Genomic DNA, 26,441 nt, shown 5'->3' on the forward strand with positions numbered 1-26,441 from the left:
GATGTAGAGCTGAGCCTGTGCAAATGTCAGGGTGGGTGGTGAGGCGTGGACAGTGTGCTCTCTCTCTCTCTGCATTACTTAAAACACAGGCTCAGGTGATTACCGTGCCTAGCGTTTCCTTCACATGTTCTCTAATGGAATCTGCTGGCCAAACATCATTATTTCATTTATTGGACACTTTGAGATTTGATAGCTAACTCTGAGATATTCCAAGGTTTCCATTTGCTTTTGTTGTAAGCATTAGTAAAAGAGAAAAATTGGGACAGCCAGTGATTAATTTTCCTTTATTGAAGCACTAGTTATGTAATACAGAAGTACTTTTCCAGCATGGTTCAAAAACTGATTAGAATAAACTAGCAAAGAAATCTGGAAAATTTGACTTAATTGGAAAAGACATTTTAAATGAGAACAACAGATCTAAAATGGCTCTTACATTTGTACTTATTTGCATATATTACCATTTAATCGGAGATAAAATTGGGAAATATTTGGTTACACTGATATTTGAATAAAGTTACATAATATAGTTATTAAAAGCTTAGTTTATAATAGTGAAATGCACTCCCCCTTTCAGTCTAAACTTTATGCAAGATTCTTTTATATAACTGGTTTCCAAATAAGGCAACCATTCCAGATAAGGAATAAGATCATTTATTCTTTACACTGGGTCTTCATTATAGCTCATCTGGTCTTTTGCTTCAACTTTTTAGAGTCTGTGTCACATCTTACAAAGTTTTTCTCCTGGGTTGGGTGAAGTTGTAGGTCATCCATGTTTTCTGAGCAAAATGTCATTCTGAATAGAGAACATAAAACAAACACAGAGTTAAGTTTTAGATGGAGCTTATTAATTAAAGTGCTGCTTCATCCTTTGTCAAATACTTGATTGATGTAACACATGCTATTTTTTTCTAAATAGATCCTTATGTTTGTAAATGTTTTCATGACTTCAGAGAAAAGCAAAACCCATCAGTGAAGGCAATCAGTGTAAGGCTTCCTGGAGCTCTGCTCTGGGGTGTGTTTAGTTCTATGAAAATAAAAACAGGAAGTCCTAGGGACAGTCCTCCTTCCCTTATAACCCCTCATCAAAGGTTTGAGGGTAACTATTGTCCCTGTCACTACATTGCCCTGACTCCAGGGCAAACATTCGCAGTTCCTTCAGCTGTTCTGTTCAAGCAGGTTTCACTCCCAGCCTTCCTTGTTTGGATACAGGCCAATTTGTCAATGGTCCCTGGGCATGAGGCCACTGTCACCTGCCTCTGCCTGGCTCAGTCATGTCAGCCCTGTCCCTTTCTCTTATTGGTGCAGATGCTGTCCAGCCAAAGAGGACATCACAATTGTTTTGGGTCTTTCTTGGAGCCCAACAGCTAGACTAGACTGCTTTGACCAGTAGCTTGGCTTGAGTGCTATTTTATGTTACTAACTTCAACTACATCTATTAGAAAAAAAAAAAAGAGCAGTTGTCACAGAGAATTCTAGTTTATGGATTCCTTTTCTTTGAATTGCATTTGAGGGCAAGTCTTTATTAAATCAAATTCTTTAAATTAGTGTATAAGCCAGACAAATACTACATGGTATCACTTATATGCGAAATCTACAAAAAGTGGAAGTTATAGAAAAAGCATAGAAAAGTGGTTCTCAGGGGCTGGGGGAAGGGGACTAGGGAGAGGCTGATAAAAGGTCATAAACTTTCAGCTACAGAATGGATAAGGTCCAACAACCTAATGTAAAACATGGTGACTATAGTTGATAACACTGTATGGTATAAATGAAATTTTCTAACAGAGTAAGTGTCTATATTCTCAACAACAAGAATGATAAGTATGTGAGGTGATGAATGTGTTAATTAACTAGATGAGAAAATCCTTTCACAATGTATTTGTAGAGGGTGGGACAAAATTATGTTTACCATTGTAATACGAATGTATAATATAATAGCTAATAATACCCATCTTGTATATCACACCACAATTATGTGCACTTCAAATATCTTATAATTTTATTTGTTAAATACACTTCAATAAAGCTGAAATATAAGTGTTGTGCGTTCTTGAAAAATTCAAATACATAAGTAAATGATAAAGTCAAATACTAACAATTCCCTTTCTCTGTCACCTTTCACCAATGTCACTTCCCTTCCTACTTTGTGGCTTGGTTTCTGTCTTTCCAGATCTATTTCTATGCCTTTACACATATTGATGTTCATGTGCAAACATAAAGGCTTTTTGTAGGTATTTTTCTGAAGATTTTTCCTTGTCACCAAATAATATATTTGGAGATCTGTCATATTAGCACATAGAAATCTATTCCATTCTTTTTAACCGGCTGCATGGCATACCGCTGCATGGCATACCTCTGTATGCATAGAAGACAGTGTATTTAGCCAATTTCCTATTGATGGATATTGAGGTTTCCCCAACAGTTTACTATTTTCTAATAGTACTGCAACTAACATTTTGTACATATATATCCTTTGCGGACATAATCAGTATTTCTCCAGGACAGACAGTCAGAAGTAAAATTCTGTGTCATGTTATATTCTCAATCACATATATTATGCATATGCAAAATTTTGATAATGTCAGCTCCATGAGATCAAGGCCTTTGTCTCTTCTATTCACTTCTGTATATCTGGTGCCCACAGCAGGGCCTGGCATAAGATCGGTGCTCACCAATGTCAATTGTGGAGTGAATTCCTGCAGAAGCTCTGTGACTTCATACCCATGGCCCTACATCCTCACCGACTCTCGGTGTTGTCTTTTCATTCCTGCCAAACTAATGGGTGACCAGATAATTTCATTGCTTTTTGTTTTGAACTACATGATTACTGTGGAAATTGAACGTCTTCTCCTTACATTTAGCCAATTGCTTTTTTATGTCCTCCTGTAGGGCTAATATTTTCTGCCTTTTCCTTTCCCCCCACAGCAGACCCTCTCATCCCTGACTATATGTTTTGGGGAGAGAAAATCACCCCTGGAGTCACAGAGCAAGTGACTTAACTAATTCTGCCCCCCCTCCCCCTTGTAGTTAGCAGAGAGATTAAAAGTACAAGGTTAAGAGTTTACATCCTGGCCCTGGGATTTTGGTTTATAGAAGGTAATTAAAAATTAGTAATTGTTATTAGTCTCACGAGATACATAATATAATTCCCGTTTATTACTAAAGAGCCGAGTCTCAGGTGCAGTTATTCTCTGAATTATTTCACACATTTATTCCATGTAGGTGGTAAGCAGGGAAGTCAAAAGTAGAGTTTAGGACAGGTTGATGGAGAGGCCATTAGAGCCTACTCACATATTGCTTTGTGCCCTGCCTATCTCTCTGGGAATGGCTCCTGGCCTCCCAAAGCCTCTTATGGTCCCAACAGCACCAACCTGAACTGATGCCATTCTTCTTAAACCTCCTCAGACATGCAGTTCTGGACCCTCACTAGTTAAAGCATGGCCCACGGACCAGCAGCATCGGCAGCACCAGGGAGCTTGTTAGAAAAGCAGAATCTCATGCCCCACCCCACACCTGCTGTAACAGAACTGCATCTTAACACGATTCCCAGATGACCTGTGTGTATCTTAAGCCCTGGAATGGAGCACATTATTAGTAGAGTAAATGCTTGTTGTTTTCCCTTCTTCCAAGAGCCCCAACTCAGGTTTTCTGGTCTCCCCCAGTGGTATCTGGTGCTGTGAGGACACACAGGAGGCATGGAGTACTTAGCAGTTAAAGAACTATAGGTCCTATATCCCCTCCCCTCTTTTCAGCATGTACCTCCTATAGCCATAAGAAGGGTTTGGTGTGCATATATATTAATGTCCAGTGCTGCAGCTCTGCTAGATTATATTAAGGAAAGAGAGATGAACGGGACCAAGAGTAATGGAGGAAGGAACTGCTGGAATGGAAACGGCGCATGGGCAACAAATGGGCGATGCATCAGACAAAGCTGAGTCAGATCTGGGCCTGGACGAGTGTGAGCAATGTTCCCAAGCTGCCTAACTTCTGCGAGCCTTAGGTTCCAAGTCTACACAGCCAATACTACCCATTTCAGAGGATCGTTGAGAAAATTACACGAGCTCACTGCACTGGCATACTTAGTTTAATGCCCGCTGTGCAGTAGGAGCTCAGTAAACACCGTTTCCTACTCTCTCCTCTTTCCTTCTTGAGAGCCATGTGGGTAAGCTCCAGTGGGGAAGGTAGTGTGTTTTATACAAGCCTTTCAGGTCAAGGCACAGAGAATTGTCATGACGAACAGTCACTAAGCTGAAGAATTATTCTCTAGCTGAGAGAGGGCCAAAAACCATGCAAGAATAGCTAAGCATAGAAGAGGAGAGAAGCAGTCTAATTTTCCGAATTGATCATGTGGAGAAATCTGCTGGCAGACTGCAGAGCGTGCTCTCCGTAATTGCCAGGATTCTGTATCCCAGGAAGATAAAATCTCAGAGTGCACTTGTGGAAGGGGCTCAGGGGACATAAATTTGCCGTGGGTCCCTCCTGGCAGTGAAACCTGGGAGTGAGGCGGGGAGGCATGTAGTTCAGGGGTGAGGAGCCTGCTGCTTTCCATCCCGGCTGGGGACAAGCCAGAGAGAAATGAGCTTCCCAGCAAAGGAAGTGAGAGAGGAGAGACAAATGTCCTGAACGCAGGGAGAAGAGACAGGAAGAAGTCTGGCGAGGACAGCATTCTCCTTTCGTGGAGACCTGCAGAACTAGAGACAAATATGGTTGCCATGGCAAAATGGGTTGGGCATCTCTTTGCTCTGCTGATAGCACTGAAGTAGGAACTTTCTTTTCTTTATTCCCTCTCCCCTTCCTAACCCCTTATTGTACCCGAGGACCTTGGGGCCAAAGGGGATGTTAAATCACACAGAGCAACATGACTTAAGGGTAATCCATTGGTCCACGTCAGAATTTCTTAAGGTTCTTAGTAACAAATGTGTGTCCCTGATCCCTTTACAGACAACCGTGAATGGAAGCTCTGCAGGTGGCGCCAGGAGTTATGTATATTTAATAAGCCCCTCAGATTCTTTGGCATGCTAGGATTTGAAAAGTGCTACTACAGAGTGAGGTTTTGAGATTGTGATCTGTTAAAAGCATTCCTCTGAGTAAACAAAAAAATAGAAAGGTCGACTCTTGGTCCTTGCCACTCAAAGTGTGGTCCTTGGACCGGTAGCACAGATATCACGGGGTGATGCATCCACCAGCTGGGACTTGGATGTATTGGGCTAGTGAGGAGTCGGGCTCTCCAACTCTGGAGGCAGGTGGCTATTCAACACAGGGAGTGCGGAGAGGCTAGACTGGACCCCAGGAGACTGGGCTGCAGATCCAGTCCTTCCACCTATGGCTGAGTGAACTCAGAATGGACATTTTAGCTCTCTTGAGCATCTATCCTCCATTATTGGGACATAATATTGTCTACTTCATAAGATAATTGAAAATATTAAATTATAAAAGTGCTGGCACATGTAGATGCTTAGTAGATATTAGGAGGTTGAATTAGCACTCACCTTTGTTGGGTTTCTCCTGCTTTGACTCGGATGCTCTTGAGAACAAGGCCTGAGTAGAGGGGCTCGCTGCCCCAGGGGATGATGGTTTGAACCGTGTTCCAGACATTGGCCCACACTGCGCTGTTTTCCCGCTTGAATCTGATCATGACCAGCTCGCCAATGTCCGAATCCAATGTGATAAGAAAAGAATAGGTTTTATTGCTAGTAATTCCGTCGCCCCTTGAAGATACAGAGGAAACCAGATACAGTCAGTTTATTTGTAACAACAGCACAGTGATGCTTAAATATAGTCAGGATGTGTTAGGTTTGCCTATGTGACTTTGGACAGTCATTTCTATTGTATTTCTCAAACTGGTGTCAGAGTATTAACAAAGATAGCAATAGATACACTGGAATAAAAAGGGGTTTTCTAGACCAGTAATATCGGGAAAAGCATATATTTTCTGTGTTAGTATATTAAAAAGACTCCAAGAGTTCAATGATAAAAAAAATCTAGTTAACTTTGTTTAGCTCAGGATTCCTAGTTTTTATGTTAACGAATCGGTAAAATTGCCCCTTATGAGACAGATGGCGAGGCTTTGGCAGTGGCCTCTGCACAGTCAGCTCTCTGGAGGTTTGACTCACACCACACTATTCTCCAGTAAGGCTTTGTTTCTTCCTATATAAACAGAACCTTCTATAAAAACAACAAAGCATGACAGTAATAAAAATGCCATATACTAAAAGGGTGCATCAATTTAGAGCAAGATTTAAATGCTTCATCATAGGTATCATTATCAGCTTTATTTGCTAATCTCCACGACATTAAAAATATCCCAATATAGAAAGCACTTGAGATGACCTTTCCCCTCTGTAGAACAATCCCCAAGGGAGGGATTTGGGACAATGCATAGGTAACATTAGATTTAGGGTGAGAGGGATGGAATTTCCTTGCGGGGCTCCTCATAGCTCTTCCTGCAGAATGTTACAGAGAATTGTTGAGAGATGCCTCCACCCCACCAGACTGGGAGCATCCTAAAAATATGATCCTCTCTCCCTCTAGGGCAGAATACCAACAAATACTTCCTGAATGCTGTGTGAGGATCAGCAACCAGCAGTTAAAGCCTAGGGGAAGTTTTCGGAAGCTGAAGACGGTCTCTGGAGTGAGTGAAGGGTAGTGTCTCTGCCCAAGGAGAGCCCACACTGAGAGGTGAGATGTGGAGGAAAAGCACTAATGGGCCTTTTCTGGCCAGTGAAGCAGGGGAGCCTCTGAGGGAGGCGTGAGGCCCCTGCCTGTGCTGTGAGCAGGTGTGTAACAGGACGAAGGACAGATGGGAAGGGCTGGCGGCGCCGGCTGATTGGGATGGGAAATGCGTGCCAAGCTGAATGATACCAGTTTTATTTCTGGGCTACTTTTCAGAACTCACTGGCAAGGCACTCAGGGCCTTCCTGTGGACACCTGCTCTGGCCCTCACCACTCCTCCCTGCTCTGATCTACTTCCTGCATTGTGGGCAGGGCCTGGGCCACCTCTGGTTTCCCTCTCTGCTCAGCCCACATGGCCATGGGCCCCTCACACACACAGGTGGCACCCAGGTAAAGCCATCAACTGGACTGCGTGAGTCTGAGGAGGCATGGCAAGGCGTCGTGCCTGGGTGGATGTCTCAGCTGATGGGGTGTTTGGGGCAGTAATAATGGGGTGAGAAGAGTAAGTCACATCGGGCCTGACCCTTGGAAAGGACAGAGTCCATCCAGTCTCTGTGAGAAAGGTAAGCCTGTCATCACCATAGTCAGGGTGGCTCCTCGTACTCACAGAGTAATGGGGATTTTCTGCATTTCCTGTTTGGTGCCCAGGAGCGACATGGTGAAAGTTGGTTCCACTGGCTTCTCAATCTGGTTGAGGAACTGAATCTTGAACTGATAATGATAAACTTGGGGTGGGGGTGGGGAGGAGAGAGGGAGAGAAAGAGAATTTAAGCAGAAAAAAATTTAAATTAAAAATCTCATATTTTAAAAATTTAACAACATATAGGGAAAAGTCTGGGTAGAGAGATAAACCCCAATTTCTGTCCCCACCCCAGGTGGTGGAATTATGAATGCCTTTTACTTTCTTCTTTTCCCTTCTCTGTATTTCCTAAATGCCTACGGAGGAGTTACGTTGGGTTTGTAAAATAAAAATAAGTAGTATCCAACAAAAGAAAAATAGAATAGGAATACAGCATATCTGGCATTGTCACCAATTTTTGGATGCAATTCTGTTGGACTGTTCCATGTATTTGGTAGGGGTCTCCTTTTATAAGTTGTTGGGCAGATAAAATATATTATGCTCACTTTGTTAAAGACGGCGCTGCCCACGTAGAGGCCCATCACCCAGGTGATATTAATGTGTGTTGGGGGCGGGCTGTGGGCAGGCAGAATCCTTGTAGCCTGGGGCTTGGTTTTGGGATTAAAGCCTTTCCCACCCTTTTTGATGTGGGGTGGTACAATCCCATCATGTCTCTGATAGGTGACTTTGTATTAGACACTTCCCTATTTTGTATATTGGATTAAAGGTTTGGATTTCTACACTATAAAATAGGGGCAGAATGGGAGCTTGCTCTCTTGGTTCCTGAGATTATCATTAGAGGAGAGAGCAGAGAGAAGAGGGGAGAGAGGCCACGTGGAGGAGGCCAGGAGAAGCAGCCAAGATGGTGGAGTGTTGAGTGAGAAGCCAGTTTGTGCAGTTTGTGCAGGGAGAAGGAAGGAGATGGGGAACAGAGGTGAATAAGTCTGGTGAGCTAGAAACCTTTGATTCTAGGAAACTCAGATAAGTCAGTAGCTTTGTGAGCACTGAATGTGAGTGGGTTTTGGAGCCCAGTGTGTGTTTTTACTTGCCCGCCGGGTGCAAGCTAGGATTAAAGATGATGGCCCATCAGTTTTTGGCTCCGTTGTTTCTTTACCGACTGTCCGAATCCAATGCGAACCTGCATGGGCCAGGCTGCTTTGATAGTGGCAGCCCTGGCTACTGGCTTTATATAAGTCAAGGCATATATGCCTTTCAGGCATGGGACAGGGCAAGAGAACACACTGCCACGATTACTCTTGCCTCTGTTCTAGGCGGTCAGTGTTGGGGTGAGACAGAACTCCAACTAAGACATGTACCCTAGTGACCACAGCTCAATATTCCGGCCCAGTTTCTGAGAACTGTCTCTGGGGGCTTAATGAGCTCATTTTTCAATGGAAATAAGATAACTTGAGTTCTAGTACTTGGGCCTAAATGTTTTCTATCTTATCAAATGTCCAGTAATGTCCTTCTACTGGGTTGTTTGGAAGAGAAAAATGTATTTATTCTTCTCCACCTAAATACAGTCCATATTTCATTAATAAAAACAAATTGTTTACTAGTAGACAAGTATTGTTAAATATTTCACGTTGCATCATCTCATTAACTTGTCATAATAATTCTATGAGCTAGATAGTGTAATTATCATCTTCATTTTATAAATCAGAAAATGGGCTCAGAGAGGTGAAGTGATTGGTTCAAGGTCACAAGGCAGTATCTATGCTCTTAGGTTGGACCTATTGCCAGGTTTCCTAAGATGGCCTTGGCTTGGCCTGCATTGTCATACCGACCAGCTGTGGAACTGTTTTCAAAATTCCCATCTCATTCCAAATTGGCTGATGGCTGCTTGGACTTTTTTTTTTTTTTTTTTTTTTTCCTGAGTCCATATTCTCTAAGTACCTGCAGTGTTTTAGCTCCAAGATTGTAAACAGATTTAATATGGCATTTCCACTTGACCTAAAGGGCTGCCTAGAGCCCTCTGTTGAAATGGGTTCTGAGACCACATCCAGGCTCTTGGGAAGACTAGTGTCTGTCTTGGGCAAAAGATAGGGGATTTACAGTATGCTTGCTGCATACGTGCCTTTCCTGTTCTAGGTAATGACTAATCCACTAGTTGTGAAGCAGTGCCTTGTACAGAGTAGGTGCTTACTAAACGTTTGTGAGATGAATGACCTGACAGTTTGCTTGGGAACATCAGGATATGTATTAACATTTAGCAAGATGGAGAATTACCTCTGACAACTCAAGGCTTAAGTTTCAAGCTTTGTAATGTGAGAATTCCTACTAGGAAGCATGGATCCTAGAACTAGCCATTCAGTCATGCATTTCATATACCCAGCATGTGGAAATTTGTCATCCTCATGAATCATTCTGCTAACTCCTAAAGGGTCATTTCTACAGGAGGTTGGTAGCTACACAGAAACCCAGCAGCTGTGGCTAATGATGTGTTGCCAACACCCCAGCTGCAGGGTGTGCCTGTAGTGCTGGATTTGGGTTTATTTACACAAACCTACACTTTGGCATAGGCTGATCTTCTCATTTGGGTTTGTGGTGAATTTACTCCAGTGACCTGTATGTAATAGTTGCTTAACTCCTCTGGCCCAGAAGAAAGTAGTTGGATACTTTCAGGTCTGTGAGCCTATGGGTGAGAAATGAGGTAAGGGCCGTGGGTCAAGTCCCAGGAAGGGACCCTGAACCTTTGGATGGTAGTGGTGAAGACAGAAACTCTGGCCTACAATCCCAGATGTCTGGGGAGGTCTTACACTATTTAAGGTCTCTCTAGGGCAGTGGTTCTCAACCTTTCTAATGCTGTGACCCCGCAATACAGCTCCTCATGTTGCGGTGACCCCAAACCAAAAAATAATTTTGGTGGCTACTTCATAACTGTAATTTTGCTACAGTTATGATTCGGAATGTAAATACCTGATATGCATTATGTATTTTCCGATGGCTTTAGGCGACCCCGCTGGGGTCGCAACCCACAGGTTGAGAACCGCTGCTCTAGGGAACTCTGTTACAGGAGAATAATGTTATAGGCTGAACTAAGGCCACAAGGAAAGGTCTTTCCAAAGACACAGGCCATCGGCACGGGTTGGGGAAGGTGGGTATGATGTGGACAGGAGGAGGGGGGAGGACTGAACTCCCTCCCGATGAGGAGGCAGGACGTCTTCCAGGGTATCCAAGGAACACTACTAACAACCAACTGTAACACAACTGTTTAATATATACTAATTGAAAATCTACCGGTACTCAGGTCAGTACTAAAAGCTGTCAGGGAAAAATAAGTAAGCATGTAACTAGAGGTATGCATGATAATAATGTTGGCTTTTATTTTAACTATGCCAAATGTCTTGCATCTGTTACCTCATTTACTTCTTATATCAAGCTCTTTTGGGGCAGGGGTAACTGAAGTACAGAGAGAGGTTCAGTGACTTTTCTAGGACCACACAGAGAGTAAGTAGAATAGCTGGTATGTAAACCCAGGCCACCCGACTAACAGAGATTAACTGTTAAAATATTCAAACCTGAGACCAATAGCTTTAAATACCCTAAGGATAACGTTGAAGCATGGAAAGAAGATTTAAGTTCAAAAATGTCATAACAGAATTATTTAATTAAAAATAAATCAAAAAGTCTGACTAGGTGGTGGTACAGCGAATAGAGCATCGACCCGGCACGCTGAGGACCCAGTTTTGAAACCCTGAGGCTTGAGCATGGGATCATCCAGCTTGCATGCAGGCTCACCAGCTTGAGTGCAAGGTTGACAGCTTGAGAATGGGATCATAGACATGACCCCATGGTCACTGGCTTGAACAAGAGGTCACTGGCTTGGCTGGACCCCCCACCCCCGTCAAGACATATATGAAAAAGCAATCAATGAACAACTGAAGTGCCACAGCTACAAAGTTGATCTTCTCATCTCTCTCCCTTCCTGCCTGTCTCTCTCTCTCTGTCTCTCTCTTTTGCTAAAAATAAAGAAATAAAGAAAATAAAAATAAAATAAATCAGAAACACCCTAAATATTTACCAATAGAGGAATGACTATGGACTATTAATAATTATGATAACTACCATTTAGCGTTTTACTATGTCCCAGACACTGAGCTAATGGTTTTATGTAAATAAACACTTCATTTCTTTTTGCAACAGCTTTGTAAGATGCATACTTCACTCTCCCTCCTGCATCATTTTACAAATGAAGAAGCCAAAGGTAAGTAACTTGTCTGTTGTCATGCGGTGAAGACCTGGTGAGCTGCAATGAGATGACAGTCTGCTGATTCCAGCTCATGTTCCCAGCCATGTGATTTACTCTTATGAACTCATTAAAAGATACTGTTAAAATGATTTCAATGCTTATAAAAGAAGTGGGAGACAAAAAACCCCCAAACAACAACCAGGCTATTATATTACATATGTCATATGAGACTGACTATAAAACAGATGCATCGATGGAGAGGCATTCATAAAAATGGGAAGAGTGCTTATCTCTGGAGAAGGTAGGGAGGGAATTTTTATTCTCTTCTCTATGCTTTTCTACAAGTTCCACATTTTCTACAATAAGTATCTCATTGGAAAAAGAAGAGCTGTAAGAAGTATTAAGAAAGAAAACAAGAGAGCCAGAGCCATGGTTCTGGCCTGGGAGGAGCTTCTGCGACTGTTGTCGCCCTCTGCCTCCTGGGCACGTGTCCACGTCTTATCTCCCTGAGGGCGGCCTTGGTCGTATTTATGCTTGTATCTCCAAGGTCACAGCACATACCAGGCATCTAAGGACTGCTTCCGGGGCTCTTTGTATGAAAACAAGGCAGGATATATACTGCAGTAAAGACCCCCACATGCCAACAGGACTAATGAGAAAATAGCTCCCATTTGTTGAGATCCTACTATGCATCAAGCTATATACTGAGTGTTTTATAAATGTTATTTTTGTTCTCATAACAAAGCTACATAAGGACAACATGCTGGTTGGACTACGTTTTCTACATCTACCCTTGCTATGTCCATCCACTCTCTGCTGAGCTCTGCACCCCAGGATGTGACCCCACAGCCTCCACTGCCCGAGCTGCCTTGCAGAATGGTTTCTGGTTGAGATTGACCTCGAGGGAGGCACCAGCAGGCGATGAGAGAGGTCAAGATGTTTCTTTCTCTGCTCCTTCCTGCTTTGGAGCCTGACCACACAGTGGCTGCACCCCACCCCTCTACAGCTCCCTTTCTGCTGGGCTGTTCCCTCCCTTCGCTCCTTCTGGCCTGTTGTCAGATTTGCGGGGCACTGATGCCCTGTGTTGGTTCCTTTAATACTGCCTGCTGAGTGTAAGGAGTCCTGCCTGCTGTCTTTCGCTGACCCATGCCAGTGGAATCCTGTTTTCTGCTGAAACCTAGACGGATAGAGTGTCAGTGATCCTGGTGAATTACAGATAAGCACGCAGAAACTTGGAGGCCAGTCCAAGGTCACCCAGGTAATTAGAAGTGGAGAGAATTTGAACCCAGGTGTCTGTCTGATTTCCAAAGACCCTTCCCACCATCTCCTAGAGCTCTGGTTCTGTAAGCTGACTCTGCCCTTGGAACACAAATGGCAGACACTCAGACCCTGAAGAAAAGCTGTAGTCCAAACCTGCTTATATGAAGCCCCAAGCCCAAGGGCCTGCTGGTGCCCACTGTGGACACCCACCCTGGGCCGTCACTACTGCAGATTCCTCCCCCTGTCCTCTGAGAGCTAGCCCCTGAGTGGGGATAAGTGTTTCCGGTTTCTGTCCTGAAGATGGGCTTTTGTCTTCCTTTCTCTTTGCCAGTGGGAAGAGATTGATTTCCATGTAGAGGCCCTGGCTCCTCGATTCTGGGGAATGTGTTTGTGTAAAATCCAAGCCCGCTTAGATGATGGCAAAGGTTCCTTTAGCTCTCGCATCCTATGAATGAGAATGGTCTGTCCTTCACCCTCACCCTCACCCCGCAGTGTCTTCCTGTGCAGGAAGTCAGGACCCCGGGTAAGGGGCCTGAATGAACTCACAGGTGTGTGGACTGTGGAGGGGACAGCGGTGAGGGCAGGATGGTGTCCTGTGTCTGCAGGAGCGTGGCTGCAGGACTCATAGCACACAGATAGCACAGGGGATCCCGTATTACCTGCACTAGGAAAGCCACTTTTTTGGGGAAGATTTGAAATTAATATTTTTAAAAATGAAAGGGCCTTTTATACTGAGAATGAATGTTTTATTCTTTTTTTTTTTTTATACAGAGAGAGTCAGAGAGAAGGACAGATAGGGACAGACAGACAGGAAAAGAGAGAGATGAAAAGCATCAATTCTTCATTGCAACACCTTGGTTGTTCATTGATTGCTTTCTCATATGTGCCTTGACCGCGGGCCTTCAGCAGACTGAGTAACCCCTTGCTGGAGCCAGTGACCTTGGGTCCAAGCTGGTGAGCTTTGCTCAAACCAGATGAGCCCGCGCTCAAGCTGGCGACCTCGGGGTCTTGAACCTGGGTCCCCCGCATCCCAGTCCGACGCTCTATCCACTGCGCCACCACCTGGTCAGGCGAATTATTTATTCTTATTTTGAATTTTTCTAAGTGTTTTTGTTGGAGAGAAAAAAAAAGACAACTTGTCTATCATCCCCACCTCTCTGTTCCAGGACAATGATGCTATTGCCAAGATTAAGGAAAAAAAAGTATGAGTAACGTTGCTCACTTTACTGGATGACATGTTTAATAAAGATTTAAAAACATGATTTAGGGAAAATGCTTTTGATATGTGAGTGCAAAGAGGCCAGCACAATACATCCTCAGATCAGGCAGCAGAAATAATTTCAGGTCTTAAAGATGGAGAGCATGAAATAGTCCATTAACCCTGGATGAGATCAGGCAAGCCCCATCTACCGCAGGGTTGGGTGGCCTCTGAAGGCTCTCCTCACTAGGGTCCTCCTGGGTTCAGACTCCCCCAAAATCCCACATGCTAATCCCTTGTGAACCCCACTGGTGCCACTTAAGAAAAAGCCAGCTTAAATTTATTTTCACAAGGCAGCCATCGTGAGCATCAGGTTGTGAAATTTATGAAGAGAGAACATTTTTATTCCCTTTTTTTTTTTTTTTTTTTGGTCTCATGGAAAAAATGAATCTGAATCATTAAATATTGGCTCTGGGAGATAGTATGACTCTCTTTGCAAACATCAAAGAGGCCCTTTCCCCCCTATGTATTGATTTTCTTTCGTGGAGACGGTAGGAATGAGATTTCTCGTGTCTTCTTGCAGCACCGAGGCCTTGCACCAAATCTGAACTGCCTCTAACCCAAGAGGGAGGCTGAAGATCAGGGGACTGAGAGTCCCACAGATGGTGCTGTGCAGAAGGCCACTGCTCGAGGTGGCTGGCACTGGTGGGGGCAGGCTGAGTGAACTCAGAACAGGCTCAAAGGAGAGAGAGAAGGGGCAGTGGTTTTGTTAGCATATGTATACGAGCATAGGTGCTTAGGGTGGTGGTAGGTACATTTGGGCTTAACAGTAACCCCCCATTTAAGTGATGCCCAATGTTACAAGATTGGATGCTTGCCCTTCTGCTAGGGGTAGACATAGGATGTGTGTGTGTGTGTGTGTGTGTGTGAAGGCCAAGCAATGGTGTGTCATGTGTACCATACTTCCCCATATATAAGGCACATCCTTTTTCAAAAAATTTGGGGTCTAAAAACTGGGTGTGTCTTATACAGTGGTTGTAGATTTTAAACTTGCATTTCCTGCTTTTTTGTGCTTGTTTTTGTGCTCATTGTTGAAGACGGTGATTCGTCATCAGACACAGTTGAGGACAAGCTAATGGATGGGAGTTTTGACAGTGATGAGGAGTTGTATGAATTTTATGATGAATAAAACTTGAGTTCAATAACTTTATGTAATACATTTTTTTTTTCACATTTTGGGCCCCCAGATTAAGGTGCCTCTTACACATGGGGGCGTCTTATACATGGGGAAATACGGTACATGGGGGAGGGTAAGAAGTGTGTGAGTGTGAGGTACTTATACACGGGGAAGTACGGTACATGTGGTGGTGGGGGTAAGAAGTGTGTGAGTGTGAGGTATAAAGGGTGTTGGCTGACTGGTGTCTTGCTGCCCACTGTTTGGGCTGTGGGCACTCTTTATGGGATGACAATAAGAGTCATCAATGAGGGGCGGGGGCCTTAGCTTGCAGTCTAACTCTGCCACTTATCACTACATGGTGGTGAGCATGCAGAGCCTCTCTGAAGCTGTTTCCTCCTTTTAAAAATGGGCATAAGTGTTCCCCCTTACGGGTAGTTGTGAGGGTAGGATGAGACGGCACGTGTGAAAGTGCCTGGCTTCTAGAAGGTGTTAAACCAGTGACACCTGTTCCCTTCCTCCACGCTGGACGGACCAGGCATGGTTCTGAGCCCCACGCATAGATGCCAGTTTTGGTGGTTCACCCCACGCTTACCCACACACAATCACTTCATGGCCCATCTAGGTTTTGACACTAGGTCAAGGTCACATATGTGGTTGCAGCATAGCCCAATTCTGGGCACTCCTTGTCCTAATCTGAAGCCTGCACATCCTCTCCTGTATGTACTGCTGCTTCTGGAACTCTCCCTGGAAATCAGTGAAGACCTTCCAAAGAAGTAGTGAGAAAAGCCAAAGACACACAGACTCCCCAAGTCACATTCTGGCCGGTCATCTCACCAACCAGAAGGAAAAAGTGCTCTTACCGGGTGGGCAGCGCTAGAAGCCATTTCTCACCGCTGGATGAGGACCCAGCAGAAGGCAGAGAGGGAGAGGTGGGGAGGAGGAGGCCATGTGGAGTGAAAGGGGCAGCAGCAGGGAGTTGGAGACCTGGGGTCACGCAGTGCATTTGCTGCTCACAAGTGGTGTGACTCTGGGAAGATTTAACTTCTTTAAATCTCAATTTATTTACTGGAAAATTAATCAATCCCACCCCCACCCATCCCTGTCTCTGTCACCTATCTCTTGATCTGTCTCTTTGGGTTGTTGAGAGGATTAAATAATAAATGAGATAATTCGTGCAGCACATCCAGCATGGTGCCTAGACCGAGGCTTCCATAAGCACCAGTAATCTCCCTTTCACCCACTGCTTCATCTGACTTGCTAATTAGGACTAATTAGATAAGGTGCTTGCTCAGCATATTTACTCAATGTAGATTTATTTCCCTCCCCTCTCTCTTAAAAAACTGGCTCCCAAACTGGTCAAGATTCTTCCTGAGAGACTTGAGAACAGCAATGGGTGATAAGTTTCCCCGTTTCACTCAGCGACAGTTTCCCGGGTCCCAGCAGCTATGGCCGCACCCGCCCAGTGTTTACCCGCCAGAGGCGGACCACGACTGTAGAAAATAGATCCTTTGATGGTTTTGTCAAGATGTCTTGGGTGCCAGAGGAATGAGGGCCAAGATAGTCATCCTTTGTGAAACTAACCGGAGGCGATTTTTGTTTTGCTCAGCCAGACCCTGCACTAAAATATTTAGTACAATTGGATGTCCTTGAAAAATATGGATCATGGCTTCTCTGTAACCAGGGTTGGGCAAGTCTGTTCTTTTACAAATTGACACATATTCATCGAACGCGAGGGTGGGGGCCGGCAGTGAAACAGACTTTGGGGGCCAATTCAGGGATGATTATGGCCGTGGTGGGTGGAGAAGGAGGTAGTTATAGTGGCTTAGATTAAAGGCTGCGTGCTAGCACCATCCATGAAGATCTATTTCTGTGCTCTCTGATACAGCGACCATGTATCTGAGTGCTTGGAAGGTGGCTAGTGTGGTAGAGGAATTGAATTTCTGATTTTATTTAATTTAAATAGCCACATATGGTTAGTGGCTACTGTTGTAGTAATATAATGTGATAGTAATTAAATATATAGAAATATAAAAAAATATGGAAGATATATAAAAGTAATTAAGATATAATATTAAAATTAATTAAGGAAATTAAATAAAGTTATGCCATCTGGATAGGAATTAATATAGTGTGTGCAGATGTGATAAACAGACTCTGACTTTTGAGCAGGGCCCAGTTAGTGTGCGTGTGAAGTTATACATAGATAAGAAGTGGTTTGATGTGACATTTCAGTAGATTAACAAAGGGCTCCCGGTGAGGAACTCCCTAAAAAGGTGGTTTGAGGTGATAATCCTGCAGATTGACACCTGTTAGAAGGCATTGGCCAGAAAGGTACTAAAGTTTAGGGCTCCCCTGCTGAGGTAGTTGCCCAGACTCCAAAGTGAACATCAACTGTCTCCATGCAGCTCTGAGCTCTGACCAAAGATAGCCGAGAGGAGCACGCCGACGGGTCCCCCTTAAGCTGTACCTTGGCACGCCAAAAGGATTTGTGAGTAATAAATTGCCTATGTGGTTCTTGCGACTAACTTTGTGTGTTGGTCTCGTGTTTTTCCTCCTGTGGCAGTTAGTGTCGGCACTGAGAAGTAGCATCCTCATAGCCGCCTCAAGAGTAGTCTCGAAGAGGCTGCCAGCCCTGCTGACAAGCAGCAGGAGTGTCCCACTGCACGGGGAAGTCAAATTAGGGATGCCTGATCGAGGTAGAGCTTGGGCTCTACTGGGACAGCTCCATATTGGATAACATAGCATTAAACAGATGGCAGCGTCCTGGTGAGCAGCCACTTGCAAACAGGTGGAGTCTCACCTGAGTGTACTTCTCAGCCGTTCCCAGGGCAGCCTGGTGTGACCGCAGGGCTGCTCCCCCCACCAGCGAGCAGATTAGGACTTGGCTTACTGGAAGGACTGAGGCAGAACTGGGGAGAAGTTGGAGGGCCCTGAGAAGGGGAGGGTACAGTGCAGGCCCCAGCATATCACTTGGACCTTCATCAGGGGCGGAGGTGTGGGTTCTGACCAGTTTCAGGCAGTCCTGCCTTGTAATCCTGCTCCATAATCACCGGGCCTGGAGGCCATCAAGATGGGTAGTTGGGCCCTGGCTGGTTGGCTCAGCGGTAGAGCGTTGGCCTGGCGTGCGGGGGACCCGGGTTCGATTCCCGGCCAGGGCACATAGGAGAAGCGCCCATTTGCTTCTCCACCCCCCCTCCTTCCTCTCTGTCTCTCTCTTCCCCTCCCGCAGCCAAGGCTCCATTGGAGCAAAGATGGCCCGGGCGCTGGGGATGGCTCCTTGGCCTCTGCCCCAGGCGCTAGAGTGGCTCTGGTCACGGCAGAGCGATGCCCCGGAGGGGCAGAGCATCGGCCCTGGTGGGCATGCCGGGTGGATCCCCGTCAGGCGCATGTGGGAGTCTGTCCGACTGTCTCTCCCCGTTTCCAGCTTCAGAAAAATACAAAAAAAAAAAAAAAAGATGGGTAGTTGGCAATAAAGAGACCCAAGTGTTGTCTCCAAGGGACTCATGGCCTGTTTACCTGGGACGGCACTGAGCACATACTGCATGGCAGGGGGTTAGTCTTCCCAAAGTTCCCTGGGGTAGGGACTCTGCCTACCCTGCCTGGCTCAATTAATCTTTGAAGAAGAAATGAACAAGTAATCACATCAGATTTGGTAGCTGCTGTATGAGTTATGCTGCTCTAATGTGATTCTTCGGTCTTTTTAATAGAAAAGGAGCTCACACCAGCAGCATGAGGTGGTCGGGCATCCTGGCCTTGGCAAAAGGGTGGAACTCAGCCTGGCTTGTGCCTATTGTTCCTTCTCCCCCCTTATCTTTCTGTAGACACTCTCCTCCTTGCCCCACCTCCAAGCCCCCAGCAGCTCTCCTTAGGCTGGACCCAGCTCCTCACTTCAAATGCACAGCCAGGCCTGGATGGCAGAAACTGAGCCTTCTTCCCAGCTGATCTCAAGGAGAAAGCAAACCCCTCCCCTTCTCCTCTCCTGCCTCCTTCACCCCCACAAACAGACCAGGGCAGGTGACTGGGGCAAAAACAATCACTCAGCTAGTTGTTTGGAGGTTTGGGTCTGAATGGTGGCTCTGCCAGGACTCTGCTTTGTGATCCTGGGCAAATGATTTTGCCCATCTGGGCCTCAGTTTCCCAGCCTGCAAAGTTGGCAGGGTTGAGCAGCCTCTCCAATGCTACCACTCCAGGGTTAGAGTAGACCCAGTGACAGGTGAGCGTCTGAGAGCCTTCATCACTCCAGGTGGTTCGCCATTTGAAAGAGGAGCAGGTTAGCCCAGATGAGCAAGTGTCTGATCGGCAGCCTGTGGTTGGGGAGCTCCACAAAGCAGGAGACCTTCCAAATTCCCTCACCTGCTCCCAGACACTACTGGCTCCTCCACCCTGAAGGCACAGAGAGCAGAGGGGACCCGCTGGCCCCTCAGGTGGGAAAGATCCTGCCCCTCACTCCAAGTATTCTCAGAGGCTACCAACTGCCCACAACGGATTTCTGTCATTCCTGGGCTGGCTTGGCTCAGGGAAGGGAAATCTGTTTGGAGAGCAAAAGTTCTGATAAACAGAGGAATCCCATGCCTAAAAAATAAGTCGCCTGGGAGACTGAACTTGGGGGCCTGATAGTAAAAAGGAGCACTGGACTGGGCGTCGTATGCACCTGGGTGCTAGGCCTCCCTCCAGGCTCTGGGTAGGTCACTCCATCCAAGTTTTGCTCTCCTCTTAACATGGGATAGTGTTGGTCAAATAAGTTTGTAAATATGATGTATATGTTTGCTCGCTTTGGGTGTGGGGGACAGGCTGTAAGTTGGCAAAGTCATTATAGCCTAAGACTTAGTTTTAAGACTAAGCCTTTCCCTCCCTTCTAATACTAAGGTCTTCTCAAAACTAAGCTTTTCCCCACACCCTTGACTGTTGCATGATAGGGGGTGGTGCACTCTTATGAGGAATCCCATTTATGCCTCAGATATGTGGCTTTGTATCAGAGATACATAATAATGTATACTTCATTATTTGTATATTGGCTTAAAGGCTTTAATTTTTTACACTATAAAATGAGGCAGACCAGGGGCTCTTGCTCTCTCGGTTCCTGCTATCAGCATTGCAGAGGCCTCCCTGATCCCTTGCCCTCTATGGAAAAAGCAGGTTTTCTGCTTTTCCCTTGGCTTCTCTTGTGGCTTGCCTGTCTTGGTGAGACACCAATAAACAGAATGGCCCACCATCCTCCGACTCTGCCATTTCTTTACCATTTGCCCGAATTCAATGAGAACCTGCATGTGAATGGCCACGATGGCAGCCCCTGGCCATACAAATAGTAACCAGCCAGGCTGACCCTGTGTGGCTGCTGTGGGCACCACAAGGAATTGATGGCTGCATTGATTTACATAAAACACCGTACAAATGCAAAGTAGTGGTGACATGCAGTCACCTTCTGCAGATACAAATGTTTGCACAGTCATACTCAAACAGCACAACACGGGCTCCTCCCAGTGCCGGCAAGCATAGGCTTGGAAACAGTAAGATGCTAAATCACTCACATACTGTTATAAGGATTAGGCAGAAATGTTAATGGCAACAGATGCCTCCTGGTTCCCTCCAGGAAGATTTAGGCTCCAGTGGAGTATTTCTCTGTTGGTTTCAGCCCAAGATGTCGCCACAGCCCTTTCTCTGACCTCCCAACCCAGAGAGGTTTCAGGGCTCAGTTTCTGCCTGAGGTGAGGATCCGACTGACAGGCTATGATATCCTGTAAGATCAGCTAATTCAAACTGTAGGGGAACCAAAGGGCTGCAAATGCAACCTGGGGCGGGTTTTCTGTGGAGGTCAGAAGCAGATGAGAGCACTGGGTTCCAGTCTGGGTTTGGAGACGCCTCCAGGTCCCTGTGATGATGAGACCTGCTTGGCTGAAATAATCACTCAGGGGACCGTGAAAGTGGTTGAAGTGAGATCAACTCAGGGACGGTTCCAGAAAGTATTAAGGCTTTTCTTTTAGCACTTGGCAGCACCGTGGCCACATTCTTGGGAAAAGAGAGGCCTTGCCAATATCACTGTATGGAATCTCTGAAGTTTCAGAAACACTAAAACAGAACCTGATATCATTCCAGGAAAAGAGTTCAGGAAACTTCTGACCCTTCAGGCAGCGGGCTGCATCCTGTCCTTGCTAAGGCTCTGGGCTGCCCGCACTCACCTTTGAAGGGGGACTGGGCTCGCGTCACCAGGAAGAGCTTCCTGCTGTTCTTGCTCTGCCACTGCTGGCGGATGTGGTAGCCCATCGTGTTGCAGCGGCCCTTCTTGCAGCCCAGGCACAGGCCCTGGCTGAAGCTGTCCATGCCATTGCACAGGTAGCCCGTGCTCTGCATGTCGGCGTGCAGCAAGGAATCAATGAAGAGGTGCACCGACCGCTCGTGGGCGCATTTTATGGTCTGGGTGATGGCTGGAACACAGGGCAAGAAAGATGTTATCAACCTTTAACCCAAAGTACCTGCAGCTTGAGGGGTCATCTTGTTTCTCAGTGCGGAGTAGCAGCGCATTGGCATGGAGGGCTGGGGGTTGCTGAGGTTGACCCACTGACAATGGTGCATGTTCTCAGTGACGGAAAACCTCAGGAAGAGTAGACCTCTCTGGGTCACTTGGTGTGGAGTCATTGCCTATGTGGAGTCATAGGCGCCCTGCGACCACAGTGTATTAAAGTAGGTGTTTGAAAAGGAACCCCAAGGCACTAAGAAAATATCAAGTTATTTAAGAAAGCAGGATAGCATAATTCCTTTTAGAAATATTTCTTTCTCAGATGGTTAAAAAATGCACAAGGGCTGACACCTTGGTGGTAAGCGAGCTGGCAAAGACCTGTGTGGAATGCTTCTTCTCCTTAGTAAAGCTCGGCACACGAGGGCCCAGGCCCTCTGGTGGCTCAGCTAACGGGCTGGTAGGAGCTGAGGCCTCTCGGCCGATGTCCTCCGTCTGTCCCAAAGCAGACATTATGTCCTGAGGTCACTGGTCTGTAAGACCAGCCTGGGGAGGGACTTCTAGACGAACACGCCCCAGTGACCAGGTCAGCATGGCCCTAACGCCTGCTGCACGCTTAGGAGGTTTAGCTACTTTTTTTTTTTTTAAATCTCCAAACCATCACCCAATATTTAGTAAATGATTCTCAAAGGATGTTGCAGAGCCACCATAAGACTGTGAAATACCCAAGGTGAAGGGAGAGCGCAGGTAACTGCCAAAAGCACTTTCCCCATGAGTCCTCATCTCAGTTCTTGGCCACTAGTGGCTGCATTGGTTGAGCACCTGCTATCGCTCCTCTGCTCCCTGCCTCATACAGCCCCTGAGGCAGCTGTTACAGTGAGGAAATGGAGCTTCAAAGACATTCATCAACTCACTTGTGCTCACCTAGCCTCACCTAGGTGGTGAGCACGGCAGAGCAGTTATCAAGTTACCTTCTATTCAGTTACAGTTGTGAGAACCACCCCAGAACAGAATCTCTTTCCAACATAATGGTGAAAAAAAAAAAAAATGGAGGAAACCCATAACAAGGTTGGGCAAGCTAAATAAATATACTTGGTTCCATTACTTTAGAAGTTTAGCGCAAAAGAGCAAATAGCACTCATTGGTCAGAAATGCATTTACTAGGCAACTGGTTACTAAATACCGTGTTGAGGTCTGTGCTGAGCTTCCAGAGGACATAGATCTGGGAGGAAGGCTGGGTGGACAGTCAGGTGGGGACTGCTGATAACGAGAGAGGCGATGGCTCCAGGGAGGTGTCAGGAATGAGAGGGAAGTTCTCAAAAGGTTCTGTCAGGCCTGGGTGGCTGGAAGGCTGGGAGTCCAGCCAGAATGAGATAATGTCGAGTGTGAAGGTTGTCCTGATACAAGAGATGTGACCATGGTGATGTAATCACAAGAGTGTGTTCTCGGCTCGTCTTTGGATGACTGCGGAGAGACAGGGGTATGTGAGGCTGGGGGTCTCCAGTGGGTTTACAATGAATTCATGTGTTTTAATTAAGATAATATTTTATAATAATGAGAAATTTGGAATGTCTATGGAAAGTGTGTTATTTGCTGACAGTTTTGTTTTTTAACCCCATGCATGTTATCAATGTACATGTTAATGTTTCAGATTTGAGAGAGAAGTGGGATCACAACCCAGATAATGCCACATTCAGATTTTTTTTTTTTTTGGTATTTTTCTGAAGTTGGAAACGGGGAGGCAGTCAGACAGACTCCTGCATGCGCCCGACCAGGATCCACCCGGCATGCCCACCAGGGGGTGATGCTCTGCCCATCTGGGGCAATGCTCTGCCACAATCAGAGCCATTCTAGCGCCTGAGGCAGAGGCCACAGAGCCATCCTCAGCGCCCGGGCCAACTTTGCTCCAATGGAGCCTTGGCTGCGGGAGGGGAAGAGAGAGACAGAGAGGAAGGAGAGGGGGAGGGTGGAGAAGCAGATGGGCGCTTCTCCTGTGTGCCCTGGCCGGGAATCAAACCCGGGACCTCTGCACGCCAGGCCGACGCTCTACCACTGAGCCAACCGGCCAGGGCCACATTCAGATTTTTTTCCTGAGCTGAAGGAAGTCATGAGGACACATTCAGAGCTGAACTTCAAATTGGAAGAATCTCAGTACTTGTCCTGGAGGATCAGCTGATTAAACCTCACAGAGGTGGAAGAATTATTTGCACTCTTGTGAGACCAAGAATTAAGAAGCCATGATCTATTAAACGGCTCCCCATGTGAGCCAGAGTAGTGGAAGCCGCCTGAGTGAGGAAGCCTCTGGAGAAGGCGGAACAACCACAGGCATCAGAACTCAACTTTCAGAAGGGCTACTACCCTCTGAGAGACAGTACCGAGTGGGGGTAAGAGGTCGGGTACTCCCGGTGGTGCCCTCAGCCCATCCTCAGAGCGTGGGCTCCAGGCCCTCTGTCTGATAAGAGGAGGGGCCTGCTGGAAGAAGACCAGCCCTTACCCACTCTCACAAGCCCTCTCTCTGAATGGACTTGGTGAGTGACACCGTGGGCCCGCCTCCTTGCCAAACTCTTCCCAGAATCCACAGGGATGGTAGAATCCACTGGATCCAGAGGCCCCATGCAAGTGTGTGGCAGACAGGCCAGTGCCCTTGGGCATGCCTTCTTCCTCACCATTTAGGCCATGCGTGGGAATATGTCTGTAGAGCTCTAGGAAGTGGCAGCCAGGCTGGAAGGAGCCCCCGTTGGGGTAGAAGTCATAGTGTGCTACGGGCTGCTTGATGCCCACGCTCAGGCCCATGTGCTCCCGGGTAAAGGTGTGAATGGCATCCACAAAATTAGCGTCATCTGGTGAAAGACGGTCGCTGGGGGAAGTTCCTTCGAACAAAGGGCCCGCGGCATCCAGCCCTACGAGGAAAGCACGGGTGAGGGTTAGGTGGAAACAGGGGAAGGGGACGAGAAGTGCTCTTTTTTTAGCTTTTTCATGTTATTACACATTCATGAACTAGCAGGAAGAAGAAAATCTTAGGGCATAGTCTTTCTCTAAAAAATCTTGCTGCAGCATTTTTGCCATCAAACCATAGTAATTCATAGTGCTGAAAATTGAACACAGGTGGGCATTATCTGTGGGAAAAAGAGGTATGTAGAAACTCTCTAGGGGTAGATATAAGGTTGTGAGGGAATTCTTGATTTATTTAAGCAAATCAACTTAGAGTACCTCTCAAGCAACTTTTAAGAGCATCTGTTTACATACAAAAATCCACTGTGCTTATTGTAAGTAGTTCTAACCTACCTTGTCAAAAAAGTATTTATTTGCCAGCAGGTAGTCAATAATTTCCTTTAAACAGGCTGGCTTTTCCCCTACACTAATTTCATTTCATTGGAATGTCCAGAACAGCCTTGGGACACCACTATTCCCTGGTGAAAATATTGTGAGCAAACAGGACTGCTCAAAGTGACAGATGTATTTGCAGGAGACAAGTGGCAGTTCCTGCCTGATGGCAGCTGGGGCAGTATTTATATACTCAAGGTTTTTTCTCTTTCTTCCTTTACCTTCTCTGGGGGTCCCTTTGATGTCCCTCATCAGCCCTGGCTTTCCTCCCTGATGGGGCCAAAGGAATGGACAGGGGGTCATGGGACTGCCTGTTCTCCAGCCCTCATCAATGTCTCGGTGTGATTTATATTCCTTTCTTCATCAGGCTGACTTTAAGATAACCACAGAGTAATTAGCCATCTTGCTGCCTCTGATGTGTAGGCCTGGCTAATAATGCCAGATGTGGGCCATGACACTAGCCAGAGTGCAGAAGGTCCTTGGCTGCTCGATACGGCCTCTGGGATTCCGTCTCAGCCTTCAGGCCTGGCTCCTTGGGGATGGGCCCATGGATCTTCTGTGGAAGGTTTTCTCACACCCAAGCTACTGAATGTTACATCCCAGCACTGGGGACACCATTACTGGTCTGGAGACCAGGCCTCCCCAGTCACCAGCAAGATGAAAAAAAGAAAAAGAAAAAAGATTCTCATAATGACAAATTTGACTTGGTTTAAATGTCTGGCATTATTCTTATTTTTTTTTCATATTAAAATAAATGTCTTCTTTTATGAAGTAATAGTAACAGTAGAGAGAGAGTAAAGGCCAAAAATGTTCTTACTTGATAAAATAAAAGGTCATAACGATGCTTTCATCTTAAATTTCCTTTGGATTGTTTTAGCCTGTGAAATATTGTTGAAGCTGCTCAGTCTTGAAGGACAGGTAGGAGTTTGAAGGGTACACTGGGCTGGGTGGGTGCGTGAGTGGTGGTAAGATATTCCAGGCAGAGGGAACAGTACACGCAAAGGCTCAGAAGCACAAGAGGCCACAGTGGGTTTGTAAAGCAGAGAGAACTCTGGTGTTACAGAAGCCTAGAACTCCAAGAAAGAACTGCTGGAGGGGAAGTTGGAGCTCTGGGGATACTACGCTGAGAAGGGCCTTGCTGGGCCGTTGTAAGAATTGGTGGGCCTTGGGAACTTGGCCAAGGAACCATCTGATCAGGTGTGTTTTTCCTAATGCAACTCTGGGGCAACATGGCGGGTGAGGTAGGTGTCACGGACACCAGGGAGGAAAGGCCTCCTTACATGCCTTTCTTCTTGGGTCATTTCCAAGTTGGTGAGCTTGGGGTGAGGTTTTTGGTTCAGAGTTTTCTCCTGCAACCCAAATGGGTCCCAGAGTAAGACCCATGTGTTCCACAAATGGAGAAACTGAGGCACGAACATGGCTAATGTTAGCAGATTTAGGGCTATGATTTTTTTTTTTAAGTGAAAGGAGGGGAGATAGAGAGACAGACTCCTGCACGCATCCTGACTGGGATCCACCTGGTAACCTCTGTCTGGGGCCGATGCTCTAATC

The 26,441-nt window shown here is 46.1% G+C and overlaps 1 protein-coding gene across 1 annotated transcript in view; it reads right to left on the reverse strand.

The window, feature by feature from the left end:
• Nucleotides 1-269: 269 nt before the first annotated feature.
• The window catches only part of LIPC (lipase C, hepatic type), a 135,912-nt gene continuing 109,740 nt past the window's right edge, over nucleotides 270-26,441 (reverse strand). Inside the window, exons 5-9 of the mRNA XM_066343238.1 lie at nucleotides 24,233-24,466; nucleotides 21,292-21,537; nucleotides 7,277-7,394; nucleotides 5,487-5,705; nucleotides 270-793 (exon numbers count right to left, since the gene is read on the reverse strand). Coding sequence (XP_066199335.1) covers nucleotides 682-793; nucleotides 5,487-5,705; nucleotides 7,277-7,394; nucleotides 21,292-21,537; nucleotides 24,233-24,466 — 929 coding nt within the window. The 3' untranslated portion in view covers nucleotides 270-681. The remainder of the gene's footprint in view (nucleotides 794-5,486; nucleotides 5,706-7,276; nucleotides 7,395-21,291; nucleotides 21,538-24,232; nucleotides 24,467-26,441) is intronic.

Source organism: Saccopteryx leptura, chromosome 6 (genome assembly GCF_036850995.1).
Source record: "Saccopteryx leptura isolate mSacLep1 chromosome 6, mSacLep1_pri_phased_curated, whole genome shotgun sequence".
Taxonomy (NCBI): domain Eukaryota; kingdom Metazoa; phylum Chordata; class Mammalia; order Chiroptera; family Emballonuridae; genus Saccopteryx; species Saccopteryx leptura.